At 39.3% G+C, this 13,986-nt stretch overlaps 1 protein-coding gene across 3 annotated transcripts; it reads left to right on the forward strand.

Annotated features, from left to right (window-relative positions):
* The first annotated feature begins 9,460 nt into the window (after positions 1 to 9,460).
* Positions 9,461 to 13,909, forward strand: LOC137941282 (uncharacterized). 3 transcript variants are annotated; one of them, XM_068786620.1, is made up of 3 exons: positions 9,461 to 9,901; positions 12,309 to 12,656; positions 13,162 to 13,909. In XM_068786620.1, the coding sequence occupies exons 2-3, from the start codon at positions 12,332 to 12,334 to the stop codon at positions 13,839 to 13,841; spliced, it is 1,005 nt and encodes a 334-aa protein (XP_068642721.1). In that variant the 5' UTR covers positions 9,461 to 9,901; positions 12,309 to 12,331; the 3' UTR covers positions 13,842 to 13,909. The 3 variants fall into 3 exon arrangements, with proteins under 3 accessions (XP_068642721.1, XP_068642722.1, XP_068642720.1); XM_068786621.1 differs by having other exon boundaries at positions 12,328 to 12,656; XM_068786619.1 differs by having other exon boundaries at positions 12,331 to 12,656.
* The last annotated feature ends 77 nt before the right edge of the window (positions 13,910 to 13,986 follow it).

Raw genomic sequence — 13,986 nt, forward strand, 5'->3', positions numbered from 1 at the left:
GATGGAAGAATTTTATTACACTTTTGAGCATTGCGTATAGACCCACTCCCTATAGAAGATAAGAGTGTGCCCTACTGGAGTATGGAATAATGTTATACAACATGGAATGATTTTACTCTCACTTATCTTACGCTAGTTGAGCCTCGTGGAAGAGCCACCCGCATGAGGGGGAGTGTTAGATAATACGAAGGACTGCCATTTTATACAAGAAGATCATATACATAATTTGCAGCAAGCTAGGAGTTCATGATGTTCTCTCACCCCCAGCTTGAGGGGGAGTGTTGGAAGATGGGCCAAAACCCACACTACCAAGGAAGGCCCATATATCTAAGAGTGTTAGAAGATGGGCTCAAGCCCATAAGATATGGACCCACACAAGATGGGCCTAAAGCCCACACAACCAATGAAGGCCCACATATTTAAGAATGTTGGAAGATGGACCCAAGCCAATAAGATATGAACCCACATAAGAGTTTTAGTTTAAAGGTGTTTTAGTCATGTTAATCTTCTATTTATATTAGGTTATTTTATTATTCTAGGACTTATCTTTAAGTGTTAGAGTTTGAGTGTAATTGGGACAAGGGGGAGTTAGTCAACATGAATCAGGACATGAACTTCAGCCATATTACTCAGTTCATATCCTGAGGTCGTTAGTGGAGCGCCGGAGTTCAAGTCATATACATGACTAACATGACTCACGAGATCATGTCCAAAGCATAAACGAGGGAAAACACTTTCCGCCCAATTTTGAGAATCATGTACATGAAACGAGCACGCCCCTCTCCATGAGTCTGCTCATCTTCGTTTCCCGCAGCCCTTCTCTCCCTGAGGGGGTTAGTCAACTTGAAGGACAAGATGATCTTCAACCACATAACGCCCTTCTCCACTTGAAGTCGTTAGTGGAGCGCAGATGAAGCTTCATCTCGATGCAGGGGATGAAGGGGCCCTCCATCTCCACGGTTTAATTTCAATCATGTGGAAGAAGGCCATTTTTTATCTTCTTCGAATTGAAGGATGGGCGACGTCCTCGGCCTCGCTCTCTCTCCTCGCACCCCCCCCCCCCCCCCCCCCATCGCGCGTCGTTTTTTCTTTTTTCTTCCTCTCTCCCGCACTCCCTTCCCTCTCTCGTCTCCCTGCGCCCCCGACATTGTTCTCGGCCTTCGTCTCCCTGCGTCCCCGACGTTGATCTCGGCCACTATCTCAGTTCCCTCTCGTCTCCGGCTTCAACTCTCGGTCTTCTCTCGGCCTCGCCCTCTCTGTCGCACCCCCTCTCTCGTCTCCGTGACTCCCTCTCTTCTCTCGGACAAGCTCTCTCTCGCTTCTCTCTCTCTATTCCCTCCCGACCTCCCTTTCTTCTCTGTCTTCTCCCTCTCTTCTCCCTTTCGGCCTCCCACTCCCTTATCTCTCTGGCTAGTCTCGATTAGGCATCGATTTCACCCTTCGGCTTCGGATTTCCCCCTTCGATTTCACCCTTCGGCTTCGGATTTCCCCTTCGATTTCACCCTTCGGCTTCGAATTTCCCCAAATTTCAGAAGGTATGCCTAAACCCGAATTTTTTTCATTAAATTAGTGTTTTATTTGATTTAAATTTATTTTCAATGCGTAATTGGGGGTTATTTGTGCATTATTTTGGGATTTAGGGTTACGGTTTAGGGTTTATGGTATTTTAGGGATTAGGGTTTAGGGTTTAGTGCGTAATTAGGGTTTATGGTTAAGGGTATTTTAGGGATTAGGGTTTTAAAGGTTTAGGGGGTTTAGGGTTTTTAAGCTATAAGGTTTTTTGGGTTTAGGGTTGGGAATTAGGGTGTAGGGTTTAGGGTTTAGGGCTTTTAATGTATTAAGTCCTGGAATTAGTGTTTAGGGTTTAGAGTTTAGTAGGTGATAGGGTTTAGGGTTTGATGGTTTAGTTTTTTTTTTTATGGTTTGTGTTTCGGGTAAGGTTTAGGCTAGGGGTTTATGGTATTTTAGGGATTAGAATTTTTAAGGTGTAGGGGGGTTTATGGTTTTTAAGGTTTAGGGGGGTTTATGGTTTTTAAGGTTTTGGGGGTTTTGTGTTTTTAAGCTCTAGGGTTTTTTAGGTTTTTTTTTTTTGGGGGGGGGGGGGGGGGGGGTTGGGGTTTAGGGTTTTGGGCTTTTAAGGTATTAAGTTCTGGAATTAGTGTTTAGGGGTTTTTAGTCCAATTCAAACAAGGTTGAGTCGCCTACACGGGCGTCCATTAGCCAACGAAACCCGACCCCCATCACTGATGAGGTACAGTTCATAGTGACTGCGAAGTTATATGGGGCTTTACCAAGGGTCTTCGGTGAATTTGGATTTGATGTGTGTGTGTTTTCATTGTTTAGTGCATATGCATTAGTGAAAATAATTAAATTAATTTTGAAATGTGTGAGAATGTTATTGAGAATTTTTTAAGTGCTATGAAATGTTTTTGCCATGTGGTGAGGAGATTCGGGTATTATACATATCCATCACATGGTAGTTTTTTTTATGGTTTGTGTTTCGGGTTTACGGTTTAGGCTAAGGGTTTAGGGTATTTTAGGGATTAAGATTTTTAAGGTTTAGGGGGTTTATGGTTTTTAAGATTTTGGGGGTTTTGTGTTTTTAAGCTCTAGGGTTTTTTAGGTTTTGGGGAGGGGGGGTTAGGGTTTAGGGTTTTGGGTTTTTAAGGTATTAAGTTCTGGAATTAGTGTTTAAGGGTTTTTAGTCCAATTCAAAACAAGGTTGAGTCGCCTACACGGGGCATCCATTAGCCAACGAAACCCGACCCCCATCACTGATGAGGTACAGTTCATAGTGACTGCGAAGTTATATGGGGCTCTACCAGGGGTCTTCGGTGAATTTGGATTTGATGTGTGTGTGTTTTCATTGTTTAGTGCATATGCATTAGTGAAAATAATTTAATTAATTTTGAAATGTGTGAGAATGTTGTTGAGAATTTTTGAAGTGCTATGAAATGTTTTTGCCATGTGGTGAGGAGAGTCGGGTATTATACATATCCACCACATGGTATTTTTTTTTATGGTTTGTGTTTCCGTGACGAGTAAAGGTTGTCTGATAAAGTTTTTTCCGTGAGGACCGTATCGGATTTAGATTATACATGGCTGCAAGAAGACAACCAAGTGGTCGAACATATGATATTTGGACATTCGATGATGATAGCAAAATGCTCGATCTCTTGGTCGAGCAGGTCAATCTAGGGAACAAGTTGCCTAACGGGGAGTGGAAGCATGAGGTATACATGGACTGTGTAAATAAGTTCAATGAAGACACAGTCATGAAAAAAACTGTTGAGCAGGTGAAGAATCGAACAAAAGCATGGAAGAAAATATACCAAACGGTAACGAGCTGTATCAACACTAGTGGGTTTGGTTGGGATGCAATCACACAACGAGTTACTGCATGTAATTCTGTATGGCTTGATTACATAAAGGTCAGTAAATCTGTATGGCTCGACTATATGATGTACTATAAAATATTTTTTATGTTTTTTGCGTTAGTATAACTCTATTCCAAGACGTCTAAATGATGTTTTATTCTTGTAAGAGCATAAAGATGCTGAGAAGTACAGACGTGAAGGCTGCCCCCTATACGACAAATTAGCTGTGGTGGTGGGAAACACAATAGCGGTAGGGTCAGGAGCTTCAACCTTTGTAGATCAGGGCGATGAGGTGATCCGTGAATCGGAACATGTTCCGATGGATGAGCCAGCGGATGTTGATATAGTTAGCGATACTCCATCACCATTATTAAGTATGGATGAGTCTCTATGTAATCAATCTGAAAGAAGTAAACGGTCATCTTCAAGTCGTCGTAGAAAGAGAACCGAAATGCCCGATAACGACACTAGTAGCAGAATTTTTGATGCAATAGATCGAATTGCTCAGACATTTCAGGATTTCAAGATGAAAGACGATATTGTAAGAGGTTGCGTCAATGCCCTCAGGGAAATCCCGGACTTGCCTACAGAATTGAAGTATCGCGCTCCTTCATGGTTGGATACACCAACTAAGAAGGTCATGTTTATGGAAATGACAGTGGAAGAGCGGGTTGAGTGGCTTAAATTTTGTTTTGAAAACTAATTGTAATGCGTTATAAATACACTATTTTTTTGGAATATTATTATGTAGTAGACATGATATTTGAATTATGATGTTGCAAAACTTATTAGTATGGTTTGTATTTAAATTTGATATGTTGTTGTGTTTATATATTGCATAGATAAATATGGTGTTTTGAGTATGGATGTGGAATGTGATTGAATGTAGGATGTGGATGTGATTGAATGTAGGATGTGGATGAATGTAGGATGTGATTGAATGTAGGATGAATGTAGGATGTGATTGAATGTAGGATGTGGATGAATGTAGGATGTGATTGAATGTAGGATGTGGGAATGGGGATGAATGTAGGATGTGATTGGATGTAGGATGTGGGATGTGGATGAATGTAGGATGTGGGAATGTTGATGAATGTAGGATGTGATTGAATGTAGGATGTGGGAATGGGGATGAATGTAGGATATGATTGAATGTAGGATGTGTGAATGTGGATGAATGTAGGATGTGGGAATGTGGATGAATATGGTTGTTTATAGGTGTAATTGCAAATAGGTTATGATTGAAGATTGATGTTTACTCGTGTTTATGAATTTTAGGTGATTGAATTTGTGGATTTCCATGGATACTATGACAGACGATGAAAAGGTTGCAATTATGGTTGCATTCACAACTTTGATGATCGCCATGGAAAGATACTATATGTACCATTACAACAGACGTGTACCACGTTCTTGTGGGATGAATAGTCCATTGTATTTGCAAAAGGCACTAGACAAATCTCCAGTTAAATTTCGTAAAGTGTACAGGATGAACCAACTGGTATTTCACAAATTCGCAGATATACTTTCTAGTAAAGGGTTTTTATCAGCCACAAAGACCATCTCAGTTGAAGAACAACTTGCATATTTCCTCCTAACTGTTAGTCAAGGACAAGTGTATAGTGTCACAGCAGAGATGTTTGATAGATCAAACTGGACGATAAGTAAGTATTTCAACAAGGTGTTGGATGCAATCCTCAAACTTCACTCTGATTACGTCAAACGACCTTCGGAACGCACACACTCGAAGATTTTAACAAATTCAATGTTTTATCCCTACTTCAAGGTAACATCACTTCCTATAACTAAATAATTTTATATTAATATACAAAGTTAGTAAATATTAATTGAAAATGTATAATTAGGATTGTATTGGAGCTATTGATGGAACTCATATCAAAGCCAACATTCCACTTGAAGCCAACATTCTCACAAAATGTGATGGCTGCATGTTCATTTGATATGCAATTCACTTATGTACTTGCTGGATGGGAGGGGTCAGCAGCTGATTCCCGTGTATTGAAGGATGCATTGACTCGTCAAGATAAAATCTTTGTACCTGAAGGTAAGTAATATATTTTTATGCAGTACTTTTTTATCTATTTTATCTTCAATTATTTTATGTGGTATATAATTTTTATTATAGGAAAATATTATCTAGTCGATGCTGGTTATGCAAATCTTCCGGGATTTTTGGCTCCATATCGAGGAACCTGATATCATCTGCAAGAATTTGGAGATAATATTCCTAGAAATGAAAAAGAATTATTCAACCGAAGACATTCATCTTTACAGAATATTATTGAGCGAACTTTTGGTGCTTTAAAAGCTCGATTTCAAATATTAAAAGGCACTCCTCCATTTTCTTTTAAGATCCAGGTGAAAATTGTACATGCTTATTGCATATTGCACAATTATATACGTGCAGAAGATTATGATGATATATTTGAAGATGAAGATGATGATTCGGGTGGCGAGCTCGGTGGAGGAGGTGATGCGGTCCAATTAGGTGCAATGGATGATACAGACAGTGACGATTGCGATGATCTTGAGGATGTGGGTAGCCAAGTAACAAGCATTCGGAGGCAGAGTGCATTAGAATCCACAAGAGCCGCACAATTTCGAGATGCCATATCGACATCCATGTGGAACGATAAATGATGGTTTACTCTTATTACTTTTGAACATGCGTAATTTATATGTACTAAACTTGTAACTCGTTGATTGTAATATTAAAGGCACGAACTCGTTATTTGAATAATTTTTTTAGGTTATTTTAAAAGTTGTATATGTATTTATTTATTATTTTATTTTATTTTATTACTATATTAAACTTCATATTTAAGTCTCTGGTAAATAAAATATAATTAAAGTATGCATTTGATTAATATATCATCATTAATTATGTCAAAATATATTATTAATTAATACAATACAAATCTATCTTATGTTATTAATATAATATTTTTTATTCATTAATTAGAATTTTTTTATTCACTCTATTTTATTAGTGATTTAATAGTGGTAATTAAAATATTGTTAACTCAGACACTTTGGTTTAATTAGTTCATTTTTATAATTATTAAAATCAATAATTTTAAATTTCTATAAGATGAAGATCATGTAGATACATAAGATGAAGATGAAGATCAAGATCAAATTTTCATTTTGTTGACTAACCCCCTCTGAGCTCTTTGCTCCCACTCTTGTCTCTACCGTCCCTCTCCGGTCTCCCTCTCTACGGCCTCTCCCTCTCGACCTCCGGTGTAGAGTACGGAAGATCGAGAGGCTCTGCGACGGAGGTCGAGAGGGAGAGGACAGGGAGGGAGGCCTTCCTCCCTTGACAACGACTTCTCTTCCTTCTCGGCGTCCCTCTCTCCTCCCCCACCCCATCGGCCATCCTCCCTCTCCTCTCCCTCTCAACCTCCGTCGCAGTGCACAGGAGGTCGAGCATCTGTTGCAGAGCTTCTCGGTCTCCCTCTCGGTGTACCGTCAGAGCGCCGCCTCTGTCGACGTTGGCCGCCGCTGTTGCCGTTGCCCGCTGGCTCGCCGCTGAGGAAGATGAAGATGGTTTAATTTTTCCTAAGTTAGGAAAATTAAACTATCATCATAAAATCATTAATTTAGAATTTTTATTTATTTAATATATTAATTTTATAATTACTATATTAAAATAGTGATTTAATAGTCATAATTAAAATATTGTTAAAATAAATATTTGATAAATTATCCAATTGCTATAATTAATTAAACCAATGGTTTTAAATTTTGTGACAATATATTATTAATTAATAATACATAAAATATATTATGTACAAATATATAGTGTGTTAAAGTTATGATTAGATCAATTTTTTCTCTTAAATCATTCATTTTTAAGTTAAAGTATATCATATGTTATTAATAAATTAATAACTCAACGTATTACTTTCGTTTTTGTTATTTATAACGTTATTTATTTATTATTTGTAATTAATCATGTGCATATTTCATTGGCTCATGTAATTACCATATGAAAGCACAAAAAAATATCTAATTCAATTAATAAATATATTAATATATTTAATTATACATTAAATAACTTATTCGTGTAGTAATAATGGTTGTTTTAACTAATTTGAGGTTTAAGGATTATGTTGTAATTAAGTGTATTGTAAGGGTTTAGGGATTCTCTTATTTTTTATGTTTTTCTCATGTTGGGGCACTAACACTGGAAACTGTTTTCTAATGTACATGAAGTCATCAACACTAACACCAAGTGCGAAGTTGAAGTTCGTGTACATGACTGACATGATCTTCATGTTGGAGATGAGCATAAACTTCAAAAATCCATTTTGCTGACTAACCCTCCTAAAGGTAGTTTAACTGTAATTGGACTCTACTGCTTTCCTCTATTATAGATAGAGATTCATGTACTCTGATTATAACAAATCAATGAAATATTTTTCTTTTCTATAAATTCAACATTAATAATATAAAGGGATTGTATACAATGTTTGTGGGGGGTGAAGGTAGTTGAAGTGGGGTAAAAACTGACCGAAACTATTAAGATCATAGTGAGTTCGGGGCGGACACGAAGGAGAGAAGTAAGCATATCCTTCTAAGCCATTAAATTCTTACTGAGAAAAGCGGAAGAATGTATGGGTGAAATATATTGTGGAAGCCTTGAGGGCTGAAACCATAAGATCCATAAGATATGCTGGGTGGTGGTTTCGGTGTTTCTTAGTTTAAACAGTATACTGCACTAAATTATTAAGTTCGAGATCTAAATAGCCTCATTTGACTTGCAGCCACATGTGACCTTCCCATCGTGGCAAGGATTGACTGCAGAGAGAGAGAGGAAATGCAAAACTGCTCCTTTTTTATAGATAAATTAATTTTTTGAATAAAGTTTATATATAATTATGCAGTTTTTATGAATAATTTTATGCAGAGTGTATAGATAATTTTATATATAATTTATTTGACATATATTTTATGTAAAGTTTTAAATATAGGTGGAAGCTCGAACTGGGTTAAAATTATTGGGCTTGAGCTTGATAACAATTTTAGGCTTGAGCTCAAGTTCGAAATATTTAAATCAAACTCGGCTCTGAACATAGGTAGGTTCAGGTTCGGGCTCGGCTCTGCTCAATGCCACCCCTAGTGGTGCACCAATGCCAACATCATCTGAAAAATGTAGGTAATCATCTAAGGCTAAAATCGTGGAACTTAAATTTTGAACTTCATCTTCATCTCCTGCTTCAAATTCATTTCATTCATCTACATAAAATTCAACTTCAAATTTGGTGTTTAGTGCAGATGAGTTCATGTACACTGATAAACAGTTTCCAATGTTAGTACCCCAAAATGAGAAAAATATAAAAAACAAGAAAATGAGTAACTTGTAATAGTATATTTAATTAAAACATAATACTTAAATGTCTTTTCAATTTCTACAAGAACTATGAGGAAGCGACAAAGAGTTTTTTTTTTTTACTTGTTTATGATCTTGCATGTGTGATTTACACACGTGCAAAATCGACTTCACGGGGGGGATTTTTTCTCCCGACTATGGTAACTCTCTCTGGGCTCTGGTTTTCCAATGTGACTACGCGGAGCGAAGGCGCGGTGCCGGCAAGGACTTGTCGTCGGCAAAGGAGGCGGCGGGGATGGAAGCGACGATGATGGAAACAAAGGCTACAGAAACAGAGGAGGCGAAGAAATTGCAGGAAGAGGAAGAAATCGGAGGGAAAGGGGATGTAGCGGCTGGCAAGGAGCTATGGACGGCGACAGAGTCAGCCAGAGTGGCAGACGGGAGGGGCTCGACATTTCCCCGCTCTCGCTCTCGCTCCCACTCCCGATCCCGCGACTCACCAGTTAACGAGCCGACTCGTAAGATTTCGAGCCGATCCTTGATTCGGTCGAGCTCGGCTCGTTAACTCAAATGAGCCATATTTGGATCTCGACCTCGGCTCAATATCTAGGTATACCGAATCGAATCAAGCTGGCTCGAGCTCGGTTATCCACTACCGACAAGAGATGAACTGAGAAACGTCACGTTGACTCACCCCCACAAAGCGAACATTCGGACGCGTCTTTCCTCCCCCGGCGATTTTTTTTCACTCGCACCTCTTCCTCTCGGCCTCGCTCCCCGAATTTTTTTTTTCTCCCGATGTCTTCTTCCCCTCGTCTCCCCACTCCCTTCCGCTTCTTCTCCCTTCGTCGTCTTCGTATCTCTTCTCCCTTCTCATCGTTTTCGCTTCTCTTCTTCCTTCATCGTCTTCGCATCTCCTCTCCCTATCTCTCTCGGCCTTCCTCTCTCGTCTCCCTCTCTCTTCTCCCTCTCGGCCTCACTCTCCCTTCTCCCTCTCACTCTTCGCTCTACCCTTAAAAATCCTCCCGAATTCCTTCGATTTAACCCATTTCGGTTTCGATTTCCTTCGATTTCCCCATTTCAGCGTCAATTTATTCGATTCTACTTCGATTTCCCCAGTTGGCTTCGATTTCCCCGTTGGCTTTCGATTTTCCCCAAATTTCAGAAGGTAACCCTAAACCCTAATTTTTTTAATTAATTTGTACTGTTGTATTTGATTTAATCTTAATTTCTGTGTGTGGTATTTGTATTTATTGTTTAGTTTCTGCATAATTTCGGGATATAGGGTTAGGGTTTATGGTATTTGGGGTTCAATTTCGGGGTTTAGGGTATTTAGAGTTTAGGGTTTAGATATTTTTTTTAAAGCGTGGTCAAGGTAGGGTTAATAGAAGTTAGGGTTTAGGGGTTTAGAGTTTGGGATTAATAGGGTTTAGGTTTTGGGGCTTTTAGGGGGTTTAGTGTAAAAAGTTTAGGGTTTAGGTTATGGAATTAGGGTTAAGGGTTTAGGGGCTAATGGAGTTAGGGTTCAGGGTTTGAGAAAAAGTTAGGTTTAGGGTGTAGGGGATAATGGAGGGTGGGTTTAGGGTTAAATATGTCGTGCCTATGTGAAGCTTTCGTTAAATAGGGTTTAGGGTTGAGAAGCACATAAGGGGAAAGAACGATTGTGCCTATGTGAAGCTTTCGTTACATATGTCGTGAACTCTTTGAGGCGAAAGAAGCTTCTCTGAAATAAGCAAGTTTTTACTTACGGAAATGGGCCCTCGGTGGGCCTCATGTCTTTCTTACTACTTGTGGTTCTGAATCTAAATTCTATGCCAATTTCGTCCAAACCTCTTTTGTGATGCAGTGCAATGGCTATTGAGATTTTCTGTGCGGTGTCAGTGTGGGACAGAATCTGGGAATCCTACAGGAATAAACGGTTCTGATTCTGTCTCGTACTATGAGTTCTCAAAGGGGTGATGACTTTGATGATCTTTAATGGGTATTCCTTCATTTGTGGGCTATTTCTAAATGGGTAATATACAGATCCATCTTTAATTTTGTTGATTGGGTTGTATTGGGCTTGGTAATTCTCAATTGTCAATACTGCTGAACAAGCCGATGAGATTTACCAGATGTTACAGACCTAAAACCTCCGACGCTGTCTGCCTTCCCTTTCCATTCTACCCGCTACCCTCGTGGAGCTTTTTCATTGACGGACAAGTGCTTCACTCGTTTCGCATCGTTGAGGAGCGTCTCTCCTCGGACATCCTCTGTCCCTCCATACAGGTTGGTCTCTAAAACTCTCATAAAGTCGAGAAATGTTATGCCGTAAACACCTAAAATCCGCTTTTCTACTTCATCGAGTGTCAAGATATATGTAATACAGTCTGGGAGTCTGTCAATATGTTTGATATGGGAGAGGACCCGTAGTAAGCCCAATTAAGTAGGGCAGATGATGTGCCTTTGTTGCAAAGGCTCAAATTGTGCAAATGGTATAATGTTGATGGGGCCAATACCATTGAGAAGATAAAATTTTCTTCTTTGCTTGTTTCTTTCATTGGTAATGGTGGTATTGTTGTTATTGTGGTTTTATCCTAATTCGTACGTACAAAATCTGGTTCAGACTATAAATTGTGCTCTTATCGACTATAACATTTCATGGTTCCTCTCGGGGTAGGAGTAGGATACAATTTGATCTTCTTCATTTTTTTCTATCAACTTGCTCACATACGCAGAGGGCCTAAGAACTCCTGACTTGCAAAGGTAAGGTGGTGCTTGCATTTGAGTCACTATAGTGGAGAAGAGAATGTGTAGAGTCCAATTGGAAATGACCTCCTACTAGGTGTTTGTTGTGTGGCACTCGGCTGCCACAATCGTTGAGCATCTTGCCTTTAGCTATTGTCTGCCTGATTTTGCCTTCCATAAGTTTCTTTATCTTGTAGGTGATTTCTTTCTGTTATTGGCGTTTATGTTTGTTTTCTTTGTCGAACTTGAATTACTTGGCAGTTCATGTCACTGTCTGCAATTATGGACAAAAGAAGTCATTCTTAGACCAAAGACCGGTAGGGCAAAAAAAATGTTGTTTAGAATAATTCCCACAGTTTAATCAAAACTCAACAAGTTTGATCATTGTACTTCAAAAGTAGAAAGAAACTTACTTCAAGTTTGGTACCTTGAAAGACAATATCTGCCACATGATTGAGGGAATGCTGGGGCCTTGATCTTCAAAACCCCAGCCTCTTGCCTGAGGCGGCAAATGTCTAAAATTTGCCTGTGGTTCTGTTCAAATGGGGACTACCTATGGTTCTAATTCCTCGTATGCTGTCTAAATATGAATTTCAATTGGAAATCATGGCAGCATTAGGAAGTTGTACTGGTCTATAGAGACGTTCCTATTGCAGGTAATTGCATTTGTTGCTGGCTCTATATGCTGATCTCAACATGCACAGATTCTCCCTGTGCTGCATTCCTTTATGAGCCTTTGCAGTTAAACACATCATACATATCTAATGTGCAAAGAAGTTGTTACTCTAGCATTATTTGTTTATATATTGAAACAATTGTTGACTCCGGATGTTTCTATTAACATTCAGTTTTATTCGGTGAAAATAGCAGTATGGATTTTGCTCACTACTATCTAGATGGCAATGCTGATGCAGTAGAGTTTTGCCCACACTACCCATTCCATCACATTCTAGCTGCTGCAACTTACACACTCGAAGAGGGTGTTCAACCAAATCGATCTGGCAGTGTATCACTTTTCTCTGTTGATGATGCTCTTGGCCTGGTCTTACTTCACCAAGTAAAAACAGCTGGTGTATTTGACATGAAATGGAGCCCTGCAGGAGCAAACTTGCACCCTCTACTTGCTCAAGCAGATGCTGATGGCTGTCTGAAAATTCACAGACTAGATTCAAGTTCAGATATATCTGAATGTAGAGGTACTTCCTTGATCCGGTTTTCTTAGATTTTAAGTTTTCCAATTTGAAAAAGAAAACCAATTATTACTGACTAGCAATTACAAGATTATAAAGAAAGAGATGGTCTGAAGGGTTTAATATAGATTAATCATGATTATAGGCAAACATATCCGTTTTCAGCTCTGAGCCACAACTGAACTGTGGGCAAGTGTGAGGTAAGAGGTTCTGGAAGGATGGGCTTGCAACTATGTAGTCATCAATCATTACAAAGGAAAGTCTTGAAATTTTCAGAAAAATAAAGTTGAATTCATCATTGTAGAGAGGAGATTTACATGTTTACTGTTTTCATTTCAAGGCCTGTGGTTGATTCCTGAGGACTAAGAGAACAGCACAGATGGTGCATACAATGGATATCTTGTTCTAGCTGAATAACAAAAGATCTACTGCAGTAATCTAAATGAACTTCTGTTACTTTTATCGAATAGTGTCTGAACTATCTTTTTTGTCCTTGTTTCCACATACTTAGCGGTTCTGAAAGAATCTGGAGCAGAAAAAGTCAGCTCTTCCATGTGCTTGTGTTTGGACTGGGAACCCTCAGCAACATGTGTTTCTGTTGGGCTTTCAGATGGTTCCGTATCAATAATTACCTCCAGAGAGTCTCGGCCCCAGATATCACGACAGTGGGAAGCCCATGATTTTGAGGTTTGGACCACCACGTTTGATGCTCACCGACCACATTTGTTGTACACTGGCTCTGATGACTGTAAATTCAGTTGCTGGGATTTGCGAGAAAGTCCTTCAAAAGTGGTTTTCCAGGACCGAAAAACACATAAAATGGGTGTTTGTTGTATTACTAAGAATCCTTCAGATTCAAACATACTCCTTACTGGGAGCTATGATGAGTTTCTTCGCTTATGGGATGTGAGATCACCACACAAACCCATCAATGAGAATTCTATTTCTTTAGGAGGTGGAGTGTGGAGGATTAAGCATCACCCTTTTATGCCTAATGTTGTTTTGGCAGCATGCATGCACAATGGTTTTGCAGTTGTGGATATCTCAAGTGGAAATTTTGTTGTGAAGGAGGCTTACAAGAAGCATGAGTCTCTTGCTTACGGAGCAGATTGGCAGAGAGGGGGATTGGTGGCCACATGCTCATTTTATGACAGGCTTGTCCGGGTATGGAAACCAGAGAATTTGGGGTAGGGTGGTAAAATGGTCGTACAAGATGAAAGTTATATGTGGTGGTTGCTTAATGGAGCTCAATTTGTTTAGTCTGCTCTCTTGGGTCTCCTGGTCTCTGATCTCTCCTTCAAACTTTATAACATCAGCGACATTCATCCCATGGATA

The sequence above is a fragment of the Aristolochia californica genome, unplaced genomic scaffold (genome assembly GCF_029961685.1).
Source record: "Aristolochia californica isolate CCGP_79_NKW_82.1479 unplaced genomic scaffold, dmAriCali1.0.hap1 SCAF_9, whole genome shotgun sequence".
NCBI classification, from domain to species: Eukaryota; Viridiplantae; Streptophyta; class Magnoliopsida; order Piperales; family Aristolochiaceae; genus Aristolochia; species Aristolochia californica.